At 35.9% G+C, this 14,732-nt stretch overlaps 2 protein-coding genes across 2 annotated transcripts in view; both read left to right on the plus strand.

Moving 5' to 3' along the window:
- The window catches only part of LOC139984949 (monocarboxylate transporter 12-like), a 256,740-nt gene that overhangs the window by 171,097 nt on the left and 70,911 nt on the right, over positions 1 to 14,732 (plus strand). The gene's annotated exons all lie outside the window — the stretch shown is intronic.
- LOC139984950 (uncharacterized) lies at positions 3,104 to 9,131 on the plus strand. The gene is made up of 3 exons (XM_071999109.1): positions 3,104 to 3,547; positions 5,162 to 5,197; positions 7,653 to 9,131. The coding sequence occupies exons 1-3, from the start codon at positions 3,517 to 3,519 to the stop codon at positions 8,723 to 8,725; spliced, it is 1,140 nt and encodes a 379-aa protein (XP_071855210.1). The 5' UTR covers positions 3,104 to 3,516; the 3' UTR covers positions 8,726 to 9,131.

Here is a 14,732-nt window from a genome sequence, read left to right on the forward strand (position 1 = left end):
CGTCTCTTTATTCCAGTGTTATTTAGTTTTCAATGAAGCTGTCATATTAAAACGAATATTTCTTTCACAACAATGCATTAACTTTACAGTTGAGATAGTTTGAAATTAACCAGAACTCCACGGACACTATGCACAGTCATGCTAGCGCATGTGCAATTGCAAATTATCTGGTGATGACAATGTGTGTGTTTACAACTATATATAGAAGCTGCAAGTGGATTTTTGTCTTATCAATGCAATACTGTTCATACAAAGAAGTGGCTATATGTCACATGAAACAAATAAATTCGATGAATTGTTCATGATGTTTTACCTGAAAAATTGTTTCATTTATGGTAATTGTTTAACCTTTGAATAACATTCAACAATTGCGACCATAAGGTTTTACTTCATTTTTCCCTGACATTACTCTAGTTGATCCAAGTTTCGTTAGGATGCAAAATATAGACTTTCCTTTATAGTAAGGACGATTCATTAGTTGGGAATGCATGGACTAAGTGTAATATTTTAGGGAAAATAACTACAAATATGTATTGCAAATTACTGCAATACTTTGATAAGAAAGTCTTTTCTCAAGTAATGTTACCCGGTAATGATATCTTTTGTTTTGTCTTGTTCAGTTACAATTTAATAATTCGATCATTCTAACCTCATTTAATCTTTCTACCACTGATTCCCTTCCTTTACCTTATTAATGCATCAGCAGAGATATTATCATGGTTCACGCTTATTTCCTTTACCTTAGAAACCGCGTCAAGTGGAGCGACCAGTGCTGAAAAAGGTACGTAATGTGAATGCTTTCGAAAGAGCAAGGGCCACATGAATCTTAACTATGCATGAACAAGATGAATGGTTTAGCAGCATCGTGTGCCACATAATTCACGTCCACGTATTACTTATGAGTATAGCTTGTATGTCGTAAGACACTGGAATAATGCTATTAGCTACGTCACAGGTCCAGATCATTAAAGACACCAACATAACAAAAAATCCCAGTTGTCCATTTGAGCCAAGCGCAGTAGCATCGCACGAAAAACTATCGCAAACAGAAGCACGCATGTCGTTGGTACAGTTATTGTGTTTTGGCTTAGCTAGGCTAAATCCATGTTGTGATTCCAGATTAAAGTTGCATGCATACATAACATTGCATTAACAATGCAGTAATGTCGTTTTAACTAGGCATAAAACTGCATTACATTTACAGTTGAGCCAATTTTAAAGATGAACCCGACCTACACGGACACTATGCACAGTCATGCTAGCAATGTGCAACTGCAAATTATCTGGTGACGAATCTATTTTCAATTGCATTATTATGTCTGGACTTAAAATTCAGTTTTCCGGGCTGATTGTATCATCGTGTCACTGGCGTAGAAATCAATTTCGGACGGACCTAGTCAGTGTGTAGTACGTTAAGTGTTTCAATACCAAACATGTAGGTGGATGAAGTAGTTTTACCAATCAAAGTGATATGTTCAGAATGCTTTTCGCTTGCATTCGTATTATTTTAATGAAAGCTGCCCACATTTATTCTATTGTAACACTACATCAAATGAATAAGTACAGAGCGTTCAAGTCTTCAATTCCAAAAATACATATGTAGAAAATGTTTAGAGCGACAAACGGCCCAGTACGTTTTCATATGTGTCTCTTTATTCCAGTGTTATTTCGTTTTCAATGAAGTTGTAATATTTAAACGAATATTTCTTTCACAACAATGCATTAACTTTATAGTTGAGATAGTTTTGAACATTATCCAGAACTCCACGGAACACTATGCACAGTGATACTAGCGCATGTGCAATTGCAAATTGTCTGGTGATGACAATGTGTGTGTTTACAACAATATAAAGAAGCTACAAATGGATTGTTGTCCTACAATGCAATACTGTTCATACAAAGAGGCAGCTATATGTCACATGAAACAAATAAATTCGATGAATTGTTCATGATGTTTTACCTGAAAGATTGTTTCATTCATGGTAATTGTTTAATCTTTGAATGACATTCAACAATTGAGACCATAAGGTGTTACTTCATTTTCACTGACATTACTTTAGTTGATCCAAGTTTCGTTATGACGCCGCAAACTATAGACTTTCCTTTATAGTAAGGACGATTCATTAGTTGGGTTATGCATGGACTAAGTGTAATATTTTAGGGAAAATAACTACAAATATGTTTTGCAAATTACTGCAATACTTTGATAAGAAAGTCTTTTCTCAAGTAATGTTACCCGGTAATGATATCTATTTTGTTTTGGACTTTTTCAGTTACAATTTAATAAATCGATCATTCTAACCTCATTTAATCTTTCTTCCACTGATTGACTTCCTTTACCTTATAAATGCATCAGAAGAGATATTATCATGGTTCACGCTTATTTCCTTTACCTTAGCAACCCAAACAAGTGGAGCGACAAGTGCTGCAGCAGGTACGTAATGTGAATGCTTTCGAAAGTGTAAGGGCCGCAGGAATCTTAACTATGCATGAACAAGATGAATGGTTAAGCAGCATCGTGTGCAACATAATTACCACATATTACTTATGTGTGTAGCTTGTATGTCGTAAACACCGGAAAATGCTATTATCTACGTCATAGGTCGAATTAATTAAAGACACAATCATAACAAAGCATCCCAGTTGTCCATGTGAACCAAACGCAGTAGCATCGCACGAAAAACTATCGCAACCAGAAGCACGCATGCCGTTGGTACAGTTATTGTCTTTTGGCTTGCAATGCTAAAACCATGTTGTGAATCCAAATTAAAGTTGCATGCATACATAACATCGCATTAACAATGCATTAATGTCGTATTAACTAGGCATAACACTGCATTTCATTTACAGTTGATCCAATTTTAAAGATGAACCCGACCAACACGGACACTATGCACAGTTATGCTAGCGATGTGCAACTGCAAATTATCCGGTGATGAAAATGTGTGTGTTTACAACTATATATAGAAGCTGCAAATGGATTTTTGTCTTATCAATGCAATACTGTTCATACAAAGAGGCGGCTATATGTCACATAAAACAAATGAGTTCGATGAATTCTTCATGAAGTTTTACCTGAAAGATGGTTGCATTCATGTTAAATGTTTAACCTTTTGAACAACATTCAACAATTGAGATCATAAGGTTTTACTTCATGTTTCCCTGACATTACTTTAGTTGATCCAACTTTCGTAAGGATGCAAAATAATGACTTCTCTTTATAGTAAGGACGATTCATTAGTTGGGTTTTGCATTGACTAAGTGTAATATTTTAGACAAATAACTACAAATATGTATTGCAAATTACTGCAATACTTTGATAAGAAAGTCTTTTCTCAAGTAATGTTACCCGGTAATGATATCTATTTTGTTTTGGACTTTTTCAGTTACAATTTAATAATTCGATCATTCTAACCTCACATAATCTTCCTACCACTGATTCCCTTCCTTTACCTTATTAATGCATCAGAAGAGATATTATCATGGTTCACGCTTATTTCCTTTATCTTAGAAACCATGTCAAGTGAAGAGACCAGTGCTGAAAAAGGTACGTTATGTGAATGCTTTCGAAAGAGCAAGGGCCGCAGGAATCTTAACTATGCATGAACAAGATGAATGGTTTAGCAGCAGCGTGTGCCACATAATTCACGTCCACGTATTACTTATGAGTATAGCTTGTATGTCGTATGACACTGGAACAATGCTATTAGCTACGTCAAAGGTCCAGTTCATTAAAGACACCAACATAACAAAAAATCCCAGTTGTCCATGTGAACCAAGAGCAGTAGCATCGCACGAAAAACTATCGCAAACAGAAGCACGCATGTCGTTGGTACAGTTATTGTGTTGTGGCTTTGCTAGGCTAAATCCATGTTGTGATTCCAGATTAAAGTTGCATGCATACATAACATTGCATTAACAATGCAGTAATGTCGTTTAAACTAGGCATAACACTGCATTACATTTACAGTTGAGCTAATATTAAAGATGAACCCGACCTACACGGACACTATGCACAGTCATGCTGGCGATGTGCAACTGCAAATTATCTGGTGACGAATCTATTTTCAAATGCATTATTATGTCTGGACTTAAAATTCAGTTTTCCGGGCTGAAATGTATCATTGTGTCATTGGCGTTGAAATCAATTTCGGACGGACCTAGCCAGTGTGTAGTTCGTTAAGTGTTTCAATACCAAGCATGTAGGTGGGTGAAGTAGTTTTACCAATCAAAGTGATATGTTCAGAATGCTTTTCGCTTGCATTCGTATTATTTAATGAAAGCTGCCCACATGTATTCTATTGTAACACTACATCAAATGAATAAGTACAGAGCGTTCAAGTTTCCAAGTCCAAAAATACATATGTAGAAAATGTTTAGAGCGACAAACGGCCCAGTGCGTTTTTCTATGCTTCTCGTTATTCCAGTGTTATTTCGTTTCAATGAAGCTGTAATATTAAAACGAATATTTCTTTCACAACAATGCATTAACTTTATAGTTGAGATAGTTTTGAACATTAACCAGAACTCCACGGACACTATGCACAGTCATCCTTGCGCATGTGAAATTGCAAATTATCCGGTGATGAAAATGTGTGTGTTTACAACTATATAAAGAAGCTGCAAATGGATTTCTGTCTTATCAATGCAATACTGTTCATACAAAGAGGCGGCTATGTGTCAAATAAAACAAATAAATTCAATAAATTGTTCATGAAGTTTTAGCTGAAAGATGGTTTCATTTATGGTAATTGTTTAACCTTTGAATAACATTCAACAATTGAGACCATAAGGTTTTACTTCATTTTTCCCTGATATTACTTTAGTTGATCCAAGTTTCGTTAGTATGCAAAATAAAGACTTTCCTTTATAGTAAGGACGATTCATTAGTTGGGTTTTGCATGGAATAAGTGTAATATTTTAGGGAAAATAACTACAAATATGTATTGCAAATTACTGCAATACTTTGATAAGAAAGTCTTTTCTCAAGTAATGTTACCCGGTAATGATATCTATTTTGTTTTTGTCTTTTTCAGTTACAATTTAATAAATCGATCATTCTAACCTCACATAATCTTTTTACCACTGATTCCCTTCCTTTACATTATTAATGCATCAGAAGAGATACTATCATGGTTCACGCTTATTTCCTTTACCTTAGCAACCCAAACAAGTGTAGTGATCAGTGCTGCAGCAGGTACGTAATATGAGTAGTACGTTAAGTGTTTCAATTCCAAACGTGTAGGTGGATGAAGTAGTTTTACCAATCAATATGGATATGTTCAGAATGCTTGCATTCGTATTATTTTAATGGAAACTGCCACATTTATATTATTGTAACACCACATCAAATGAATAAGTACTGAGCGTTCCAGTTTCCAAGTTGACCTATTTTAAATGAACCTACTTTATATGCAAAAGGCAGAAATTCAGAGAAAGGAAGTTCGGTTTTCTCTCGTTGTGGGTCCTTTTTTCTTAGTATCTCCCAGTGGGTAAAAGTTAACCACGCAAACTATACTGTGTGGCTGTAGAAACATTATTAGTACCCTTGGTTATCTATTAACGTGGGCTAAGAAATATCTTAAGATTCTGTCTAAAGTCATTTTTTTAATGATTTTGCGCAACCTGTTTGAATAAAACATATCGACCTGAGGGAACACCCCTCATTGTTCTTGATCCAGATCGATGCTTCATGCATACATAACAATGTATTAACAATGCATCATTTTTGCATCACCTAGGCATAATACTACATAAATGTACAGTTGAGACAGTTTTGAAGATAAATCCGACCAACACGAACACTATGGACTGTTATGCTAGCGCATGTACAACTGCATTAATTTGGTGATGATTATTTACAACTATATAAACAAGCAGAAAATAGATCTTTGTCTTCTCAATGCGCATACTGTTTATGCAAGAATCGGTATTGTGTCACATAAAACCAATAAAGTCGAAAAATTGTTGATGAAGTTTTACCAACGATCCTGTAATTCATGGTAATTGTCTAAAGTACCAATGTCATCCAAAATTCAGACATTAAGACACAGACACATTGCTCAATAGTACTGACGAATCCTTCTTTTTGGTCCATACATGTACTGGGTGTAATTTTTAAATGCTGTACAGAAATGTACGGAAATCATTCGATTGCCTTCTTTAGGGAAAAATAATTAAACTATTTTTTGGAAATAACTGCAATACTTGAATTAAATAAACTTTTTTAAGATAATGATACCTGGTTATGATATATATTTTCTCTTAGTCTTTTTCAGTTAAAATTTAATTATGATTTGATTTCTAATTGACATCATATTTCTACCTCTGATTTGCTTCGTTTACTTTTATAATGCACCAGAAGAGATATTATCATGGTTCTTGCTTATGTTACAATTACGAATATTTGAAGATAAACCTTGTACTGTCACGGGTTCTGAAGGCGTAACGACTTGTATTATCTTTAATATGACATATGCACGACGAATTGTTGTTCCTAAAATGATCGTGAACAGTTTCTAACGTGACCTTTTGTAGAGATGTATTCTCTTCATGCCAAAAACAAAGTGTAGAGTATGGAGAAGAGTTAGTACATGATAATTGTTATTGAAAAACAACCTCATGAACCCTTTGCTTACTTTAGTTAGTTAACCAGACAAAGCGTTAATTTGTAATTTGGTGATATTAATTTAAACTGCATGCAAGACGTGAAGTATATTTTGTCTAATTATCATTTATATACATATATTTGTTTGACATTGACAGTAATAAGTTCCAAAAAGCCGCAACACTACTTTGTTTTTAAATGGCAAGTGCAACTTCCTAATAGAAGATGTCATATTTTTAACTTTTATTTATCGTCTTTGGACAATTAGGACAATATTAATTTGAAGGTTCTCCATTGTATGGATTTTAATTCACAGACCAGTATGAACTCCCTCAAATTGATCTAGCGGCAAAGATATCAGGATTGTCTTTGTCAGCGGAGACAAAATGCTACCATTTTCTTGGCCTTACGAGAATCATATTTTGTGATACGCTAGAGTTTATACAATGCGGATTTTCGGTATTTTCATAGTCACTTGAAGTTATAAAATGGCATACTTTGAAATTCATATCTCATTTGTTTTTATCAATGAACCCCAAATTAAGGATGGAAAAAGTTGTCAAATTGAAGAATAAAAGCTGTTCAATTATTTGGAAATTTGATATTAAAGGTTCGTTGTGGGTCATTTGTTGTTTATTTGTTTTTTACTCAGTACAATCATTTCCTACTCCTTGAAAGTCATCTAATCTTTTGTTTTCAAGGATAAAATATTTCGACCTTCGTTGACCTCAGAAAACATTTGATCAACAACTGGAATCGTGTATTTGATGTCTTCTGTGAGAAGTGTTTTGTGACTTAAAAAAAAGAATTGAATAAAATCAATTGAAAACCGAAGTCACCTTGCTCCTTAACATTATATTAACGATGACGTTGATAACAACATTATGATAATGACAATGATGAAAACAATACCAATGTGGGCGATTAAGACGACGATGACGATGAATGTGACGATCACGACCACAGTAAATGTGACGATGACAAATAGAGGCATGTTCAGAGAATGAAACATATTTATCTTCTTTTTTTTATTTGAAATTTTCAGGTGGACCACCAACGAAGAGTTGCGCTTGCCGTCTGTCTTCCTCTTTCTTAGCTAGTATTTTTATCGCAATAGGTTGCTTGTCGATCGCTTTCTATATTTTGTGTTACTTTGGTGACAAAGAACACTATCTTCGATTCTTTGGTCATATGTCTTACCGGCCGTCACTGGTTTTAGCTCCACTAATTGTTTTTCTTGCTGCGATTAAGGAGCAAGAGTCCCCGTATACTTCATGGGAAAACGTGTTTGTATTAAATTCATTAAGTCGGAAAACTAAAAGGGAAGCTTACAAAAACAATAAATGTACGACAATATTAAGCACAGTTTTAATCTATATATTAGTACCAGGTGCGGTTTGCGGGTTCAAGATTACATTCTTCTTTACAACACCAACTCAGTGTGGCGGGGCCTTTTTGCCATGGTGGTTGATATTTGAGATTTTGGGAGTTTTGTTCTTCGCCCCTTTTTGCTATTTTCTATACCGGCAACGCCTTGTAGTTCAGGAAGCACGCAAGAAAGCATCAAAGGTTTTCCGTGAAAATGTTGGCAAACTTGAATGCTGCAGAAAGGAAATAAACAACTTTTTTAAAGAATATCACCCGTTAAGAAGTCTAATGCTGCCATTGATGTATATATTTCTGTTCGAATCAACCTTCGGAATCGTGATATTCCTTACCTGGAATTATAAAGATGTAGATCCATCAAACGGAACATTGTCCCCTACAGTACAACCATACTGGCCAATCAGAACTTCTGTGTGTCCAGTTAACTGCCCGCCTGTAGATTTCAATCATTTAAAAAACTCCTTGTTCTACAATTTATGGATTGTGTCCAGACATATAATGACAATCCTATTACCCTATTGGTCCGTTTCAGGTATGGACATGAAATACATTTGGGATGATTTGAGGACCGAATTGTACTTCTCATACAGTAAAAATCATGACTCATTCCGAAACAAACTCACTGTTTATATGAAAGGATTGCATCCTGATACATCAACCTATACAGTACTGAATATTATTGTACCATTAATGGCTCTTGCCGCTGGTATATTTACTGTCGACCAATTGTAAAACTTTATTTTAATTACAAGTAAGTATAAAGCATTCGCCAAATCTCTAAACTGAATGAAATTACAGAAAAGACAAACCGAAAATAAATAGGAAAGTCATAACCAAGATAGGTGGATGGGAAGGTGGATGGATGAATGTGTGGATCAATGGATGGATGAGTAGGATGGGTGGGATGGGTGGATGGATGGATGGATGGATGAATAGATGAATGGATGGATGGATGGGATGGATGGATGGCTGGATGGATGGACGGACGGCTGAATGGACTAATGTATGGACGGATGGGTAGGATAGGTGGAACAGGGGGGGATGTGTGGATTTATGGATGGATGGATCTATGGATAGATGGATGGATGGGTGGATGGATGGATCGATGGATGGATGGATGAATGAATGAATGGATGGATGGGATGGGTGGGACAGGTGGGATAGGTGGATTGATGGATGGATGTAATTGATGGATGTATGTATGTATGCGTGTTTTTGTATGTGTGTATGTATATATATATATATGTATGTATGTATGTGTGTGTATGTATGTATGTATGTATGTATGTATGTATGTATGTATGTATGTATGTATGTATGTATGTATGTATGTATGTATGTATGTATGTATGTATGTATGTATGTATGTATGTATGTATGTATGTTTTCACATTTAGTGCCTTATGGAGACAAATTTGAGCATACAACTATCCTTATGGCGACACAAATCCTTGTGGAGACAAAAAGTAGGTCTCCACAAGAAATAGTTTTCCCGCTAACTTCTCAGACCACCACAAACCTACTGGAGACGTTTGAGAAAGGTCACCATAGGGATACCCTTGTGGAGACCATCATAGGTATGCAGACGATGTATACAAACAAAAACAAATGTAATGTAAGTGCTAGGGCGCCCTCATTTCTTAAGCCTCCACAAGGCTGTTTAAAATACTGCACAGTGAACTGTGAGTTGGAGTCTCCACATGGTCAGTTATACCGCCCTTGAATACTGACCACAAAATGAGGAAGAGAGAAATGGTCAAGATAGCTATCACCAAAGTGAGTACAATGTTTAAGCCTTTTTTTGTACCATTTAAAGTTGCACCATTTTTGAAAGTTTAGTTTCGGAATTTTATATCATTCTGCAAGGCCGAACAACATGACTATACAGTCAGTTATATTAAGTAGTAAGTACCAGTTCTGCGAAGGCTACAACAGTTCCACAGGATCTTGGATTGAAAAAAAAGACCTAGCCTACTGTATTCTTCCCTTGATTAAACCAGGAACAACAGCATTGCATTGTTATTTATGCCCAAAGCTATATTTGCATGTCGAGGGTGGGAGGAGGGGGGGGGGGGGGTCTTTCATGTGTAACATTATTCCACTTATTTCTGTGCTAACTACATGCATTGTAATTTGTATGTGTCTCGATTGGCTTTGGACATAATCTGATTCGCTCTTTAACAACTGTTCAGGTTAGATAAATTTAAAATATCAAAGAGTGTTTGACAAAGCCATGTCAACACATTAATATCTTCAATGGAATTGAGCAGAAATAAAGACTCAATACTAGACCATTCTTTTTTATGTTTTTTTATTAACTGCAGATCACAAGTTTCAATTATTTTTTGAATTTGTATCAAGTCATTTTCTTTTTCTTTTCAGCCTTTCTTGCCCCATCCTACAGTATTAGCTGCATTCTCCAGAGGGATTACCCTGTCAAAGTAAACCAAAATACTTATTCGTGAAAGATTGCAAAAGATGCATTAAACAACTTGTATTACAAACATTGTTGGGAATAACTTAGCATGTTAATGAGGAGGAGAACTTCGGTTAAAGCAAGTCGCATGTTAAAACAGACACTATGAGGCTGTTTGAACATTACAATCAGATATTTGATAGTGTGTGTTAACATACAGTGGCCAAATACTGTATTCATTACTTCCTACTTACACAGTTAGGGTACATGTAGAATGCTCCAAACCAAATACCCAAGACTAAAAAGAAAAGTGAAGAGGAGAGTTCCAAGTACAACAGCGATAATTGCAACATGTTTTGCATCTCTTGGTTCTGTGACTTGCACCAACGAAATTGTGCGCCTCACTGGATTCACTGGATTCATTCTTGCTGTTGGAATGGACTAAGGAGATAAAGTATATAACAAAATGCTGAAGTTCATTACTCGTTGGGAAAAGAGATTTTTTTACCAGGGGCTAATGTGAGTTTGTACATATGAACATTCCAGATTGAAAATTGTGTATCCGACATTCAAGAGTTTGCTTTCTGTATAAGAGAGTAACTTCCCATTGGACTTGTGAATGCAAACTGTGGGAAAAGAAGATGGTAGGGTGACAGATGCAACATGTTAGGGGCTTGCTGTTTCAGCACTTATTGATGAACCGTTAGAACACATCAGATGATTAGTGATTTGGTAAGCAAGCTATCCAATAACTGAAAATATTTAATTCCTTTTGTTAATAACATGTGAAAACTATATGAAGGGCACATAGCAGTATAGCACAACTATTGTGAAACTTTGTTCAGGCTTGCAACCACTTGGTTTTGGAATTTGGGTTTGGAGGTAAATGTTTTACTTCAGTGATCAGTTCTTGTGTGTGTGTGTGTGTGTGTGTGCAGTTTAAGGATGGTTTACCGGTTATCCGAGTAAAATATTTGACTGGTTATAATTTGATGTAAATATGAAACTGCACATATACCTACTGCATGTACAGGCCTTTGAGCCACTACGGTTTGTGAGCATTTAGCTTTGTGAGATGCACACATGATTGTTTATACTTCTTTGCCTCAAATGCAGTTCAGTATTAATTACATAGGTATTTTTATTTAACATGGGATTTAAGAATGCAAACAATTTGTAATATTTGGTATAATTAAGTGGCATTATTGTGAAACAAGATAAATAAGATTACAAGTTAGGTAGAGTTTCTCTTTAAATCTTCAAATATAAAACACTACCATTACTATTGTTATGGGTTGTGCCTTTAGAAGACATTCTATGTAGTCTTAGAAGAGGTAGGGTGAGAGGGAAGATAACGGTCATGAGCTGAAATAAAGAATTATCACACATATTTTGCACCTTCCTTGTAAAGTTCTTTCTTCTTTTATTAAAACCTGTGGTCCTACACTCTGCAGCTGTACACTAAGGCCTATATAGTCTTCTATGCCTTTCAGTAATCTTGCACATAACCAGAAAATGATAGGCCAGCCACTATACCTAAATGTTATTATTTGGGCAAAACAGCTAGTTCACTTGGCGCATATAGTATTACTCAACAAAAATATCTCACTAAACCTACCTTCCAAGTCTTTAAAATGTGTACTATCTTAATTGATGAGCCAAATGTAGCATGAGAGCCGTCTGGAGACATGTATTTGGCCTGTTTAGTGCACAAGCCTCCACAAGACTGGTCTGTATAGAGTGTTGAATACACTACTGTATATGTACAGCACACAGGTCATTATAATTACTCTGAGTGGCAAAGTGCATGGGGAATCCCCTTTTTTGTGGACAATAATCTGAGAGGGCAATTAAGGGCAGTGGATATGTGAGAATAACACTTTTTTCTTTAATGCTTTCTTTTGATGGACTGCTGATATTCAAGAGAAAGAAAAAACAATTGCAACAAACAAGCACTTAGCATATAGTGAAAAGTTAAGCCTTTATCAGTTTTGCAATTTGCCCCAAATGTGGTACCACCTTTGCAAGAGTTATCCTGCAACTTTACCTCAATTGTTAGCCATGCCAATCCCAAAATTTCCAATTTTTAAAAGTGAAGGTTACTCCTTGAGTGTCTCCATTTGGCTTGTAAACATATGGGCAACATCTGGCAGATGTAGCCAATAAATTACTTTTATTCCATTTAATTTCCTCCTCAGTCATATATGGCTCTCCCTGTCCTCTGGCCACAGTTTCAATCTTGTCATACCATGTAGGCCTGTGCATGGACAATCTGAACCCCCCCCCCACCCTTAAACAAAGAAAGGAAACATCATTGAAATCCTTACATATGAGTTTGAATTGTTCGATGGATTCAGCTGCCAATGACTCAAGCTCAGCTTTGACTGTGATCTATACTGTAAGTTGTTGACTTGTCAAGAAGAAGCAGAATGCACAGATAAATACATTGCTTTCGTCTTTTGATGATATGAATATTTTTTTCAATCTGACATACTAATGAGATGCAGCAGTACCTGCATGGTGATAGCAAGTCTTCAAAAATTACATATAGGTATATATTTTATTATGGTCCCTGTTGACCCTTACAATCTTTGACCAGCTTTAAACGTAAAAGGCTCATGGGGCTCAAAGTAGTACACCCGTACACACCAAGAATCAAATTCTACCAAGCCTCACTTCTTGAGATTTATTTTTTGCAAGGTTATTTGACCCAAAAAGCACCTGTCCAAAAAGCTAGCAACGCGCTTTGAGGCTACGTGACCATATTTGAATGGGGATGATAACTGTACTCGTACCGACACTGTTATTAGTTTACTGGCACCGACAGCGATTTCAACAAAATGTGTTCATCAAATTCGAGTGATTGATGCAGATCGTACTGTTTTGTACATCGCATTAAAAATCCACACGTGTATAATAGATGTAATGTGCTAGTACATAGACTGGTATGCTGCAACGTTACACCGAAGAGGGAACTCCAGCAGGTCTCCAATAGGAAAACCCATAGCAATTCCCCCGCGCTCTTCCTTATGTAGCGACGGAATGTCACAACAGTTACTTCCCATACCCCCGTTGACTTACTGTTAGGCCATGTTTTTCTTCACCGATAACAGTTCTTTCCTCATTTCATTACACTTTGTCTTAAAATCTTAAGAAAGGTGGAATAAATCTCTTCATATCTCAGTGGTTTTCTAGTTTCTATTTAGTATGGCACAATCGGACTTTGGGGGTTAAAAATGTAGAGCTACGCAATTTTTGAAAACCAAAATTCACGCGTAAAACACATTACTGAAAGTTCAATTGTGTCTCTATAACACTGGCCCTCCTCTTTCTCTGTATTGAATATGCATTACAAATGAATGACAGATTCTTTACATTTAAAACTATTGTGATTGGTTAAAATTCTCAATCGGACCTAGAGGTAACAAATGAGAGTTATCGTTAGAAAATATCGACCTTCGTGCCCAACCTCGAAAGACGCTATTGTAAACCATTGATCATTACTATCCTAGCTAGGTAACAATGAAGACTCGTGGAAAGAGGGTGAGTAAATACATCAATCTGTAATATTTTCAATTTAGCTGTCCATTGCTTAGGCATATGAGCCAGGGAGTTGAGGGGGACTGCAGCCTCTTCCTCCTTGGAGTTGGCCAAAGCAAATTTCTCTGGCAAATTACTGGAAAAGCCAGGAGAAATCTCAATAGTAATAGGTGGGTGATGATTTCATTTGTGCTTTGTTTCTTCCCTACTGTTTGGCTGTTATGTAGAATTTTTAGGTTATATTTATATACAAGTGGGTACAATGCAAGAAGAGAATTACCTCTTCGGGTTGTCATAAACCAAATTTTTCACCCATTTGAATGTGAAGCTTTCGGTGTAGGTCAAAGGGCATAGGGATCAACAGGAGTCAACATGTGAAAACGTTTGTTAATTTAATATTCCATGAATGTATCAAGGAGGAATTCTCATGTTTAGTTGCTGAGGTACTAAATTGAGTTGAATCATCTGTATGGGTTATGGTTTACCCCTCTCATGTATTGACCCTGAATTATCTTACAGTGGTAGTATATTACATAGTTTGCCAATTAGTTAAATTTCACAATGCGTCTTGTGCATTCACCTTGCTGAATGTGAGAAAATTGAAGTATTGAAAAAGAGAAATATGCAAGAATTAAATATAAATTTGACCAGATTGCTAATTTTGAATCCCTTGTACATTAAATTAGCTTTAGGGCCTTTCTGTATACTTGCACCTCTACACTGTGTTCTGCATAAGCACAAACAACTTGCAATAAAGTAAACTGGCATGGTGGCTGGAGCCCA

The sequence above is a fragment of the Apostichopus japonicus genome, chromosome 17 (genome assembly GCF_037975245.1).
Source record: "Apostichopus japonicus isolate 1M-3 chromosome 17, ASM3797524v1, whole genome shotgun sequence".
NCBI lineage: Eukaryota > Metazoa > Echinodermata > Holothuroidea > Aspidochirotida > Stichopodidae > Apostichopus > Apostichopus japonicus.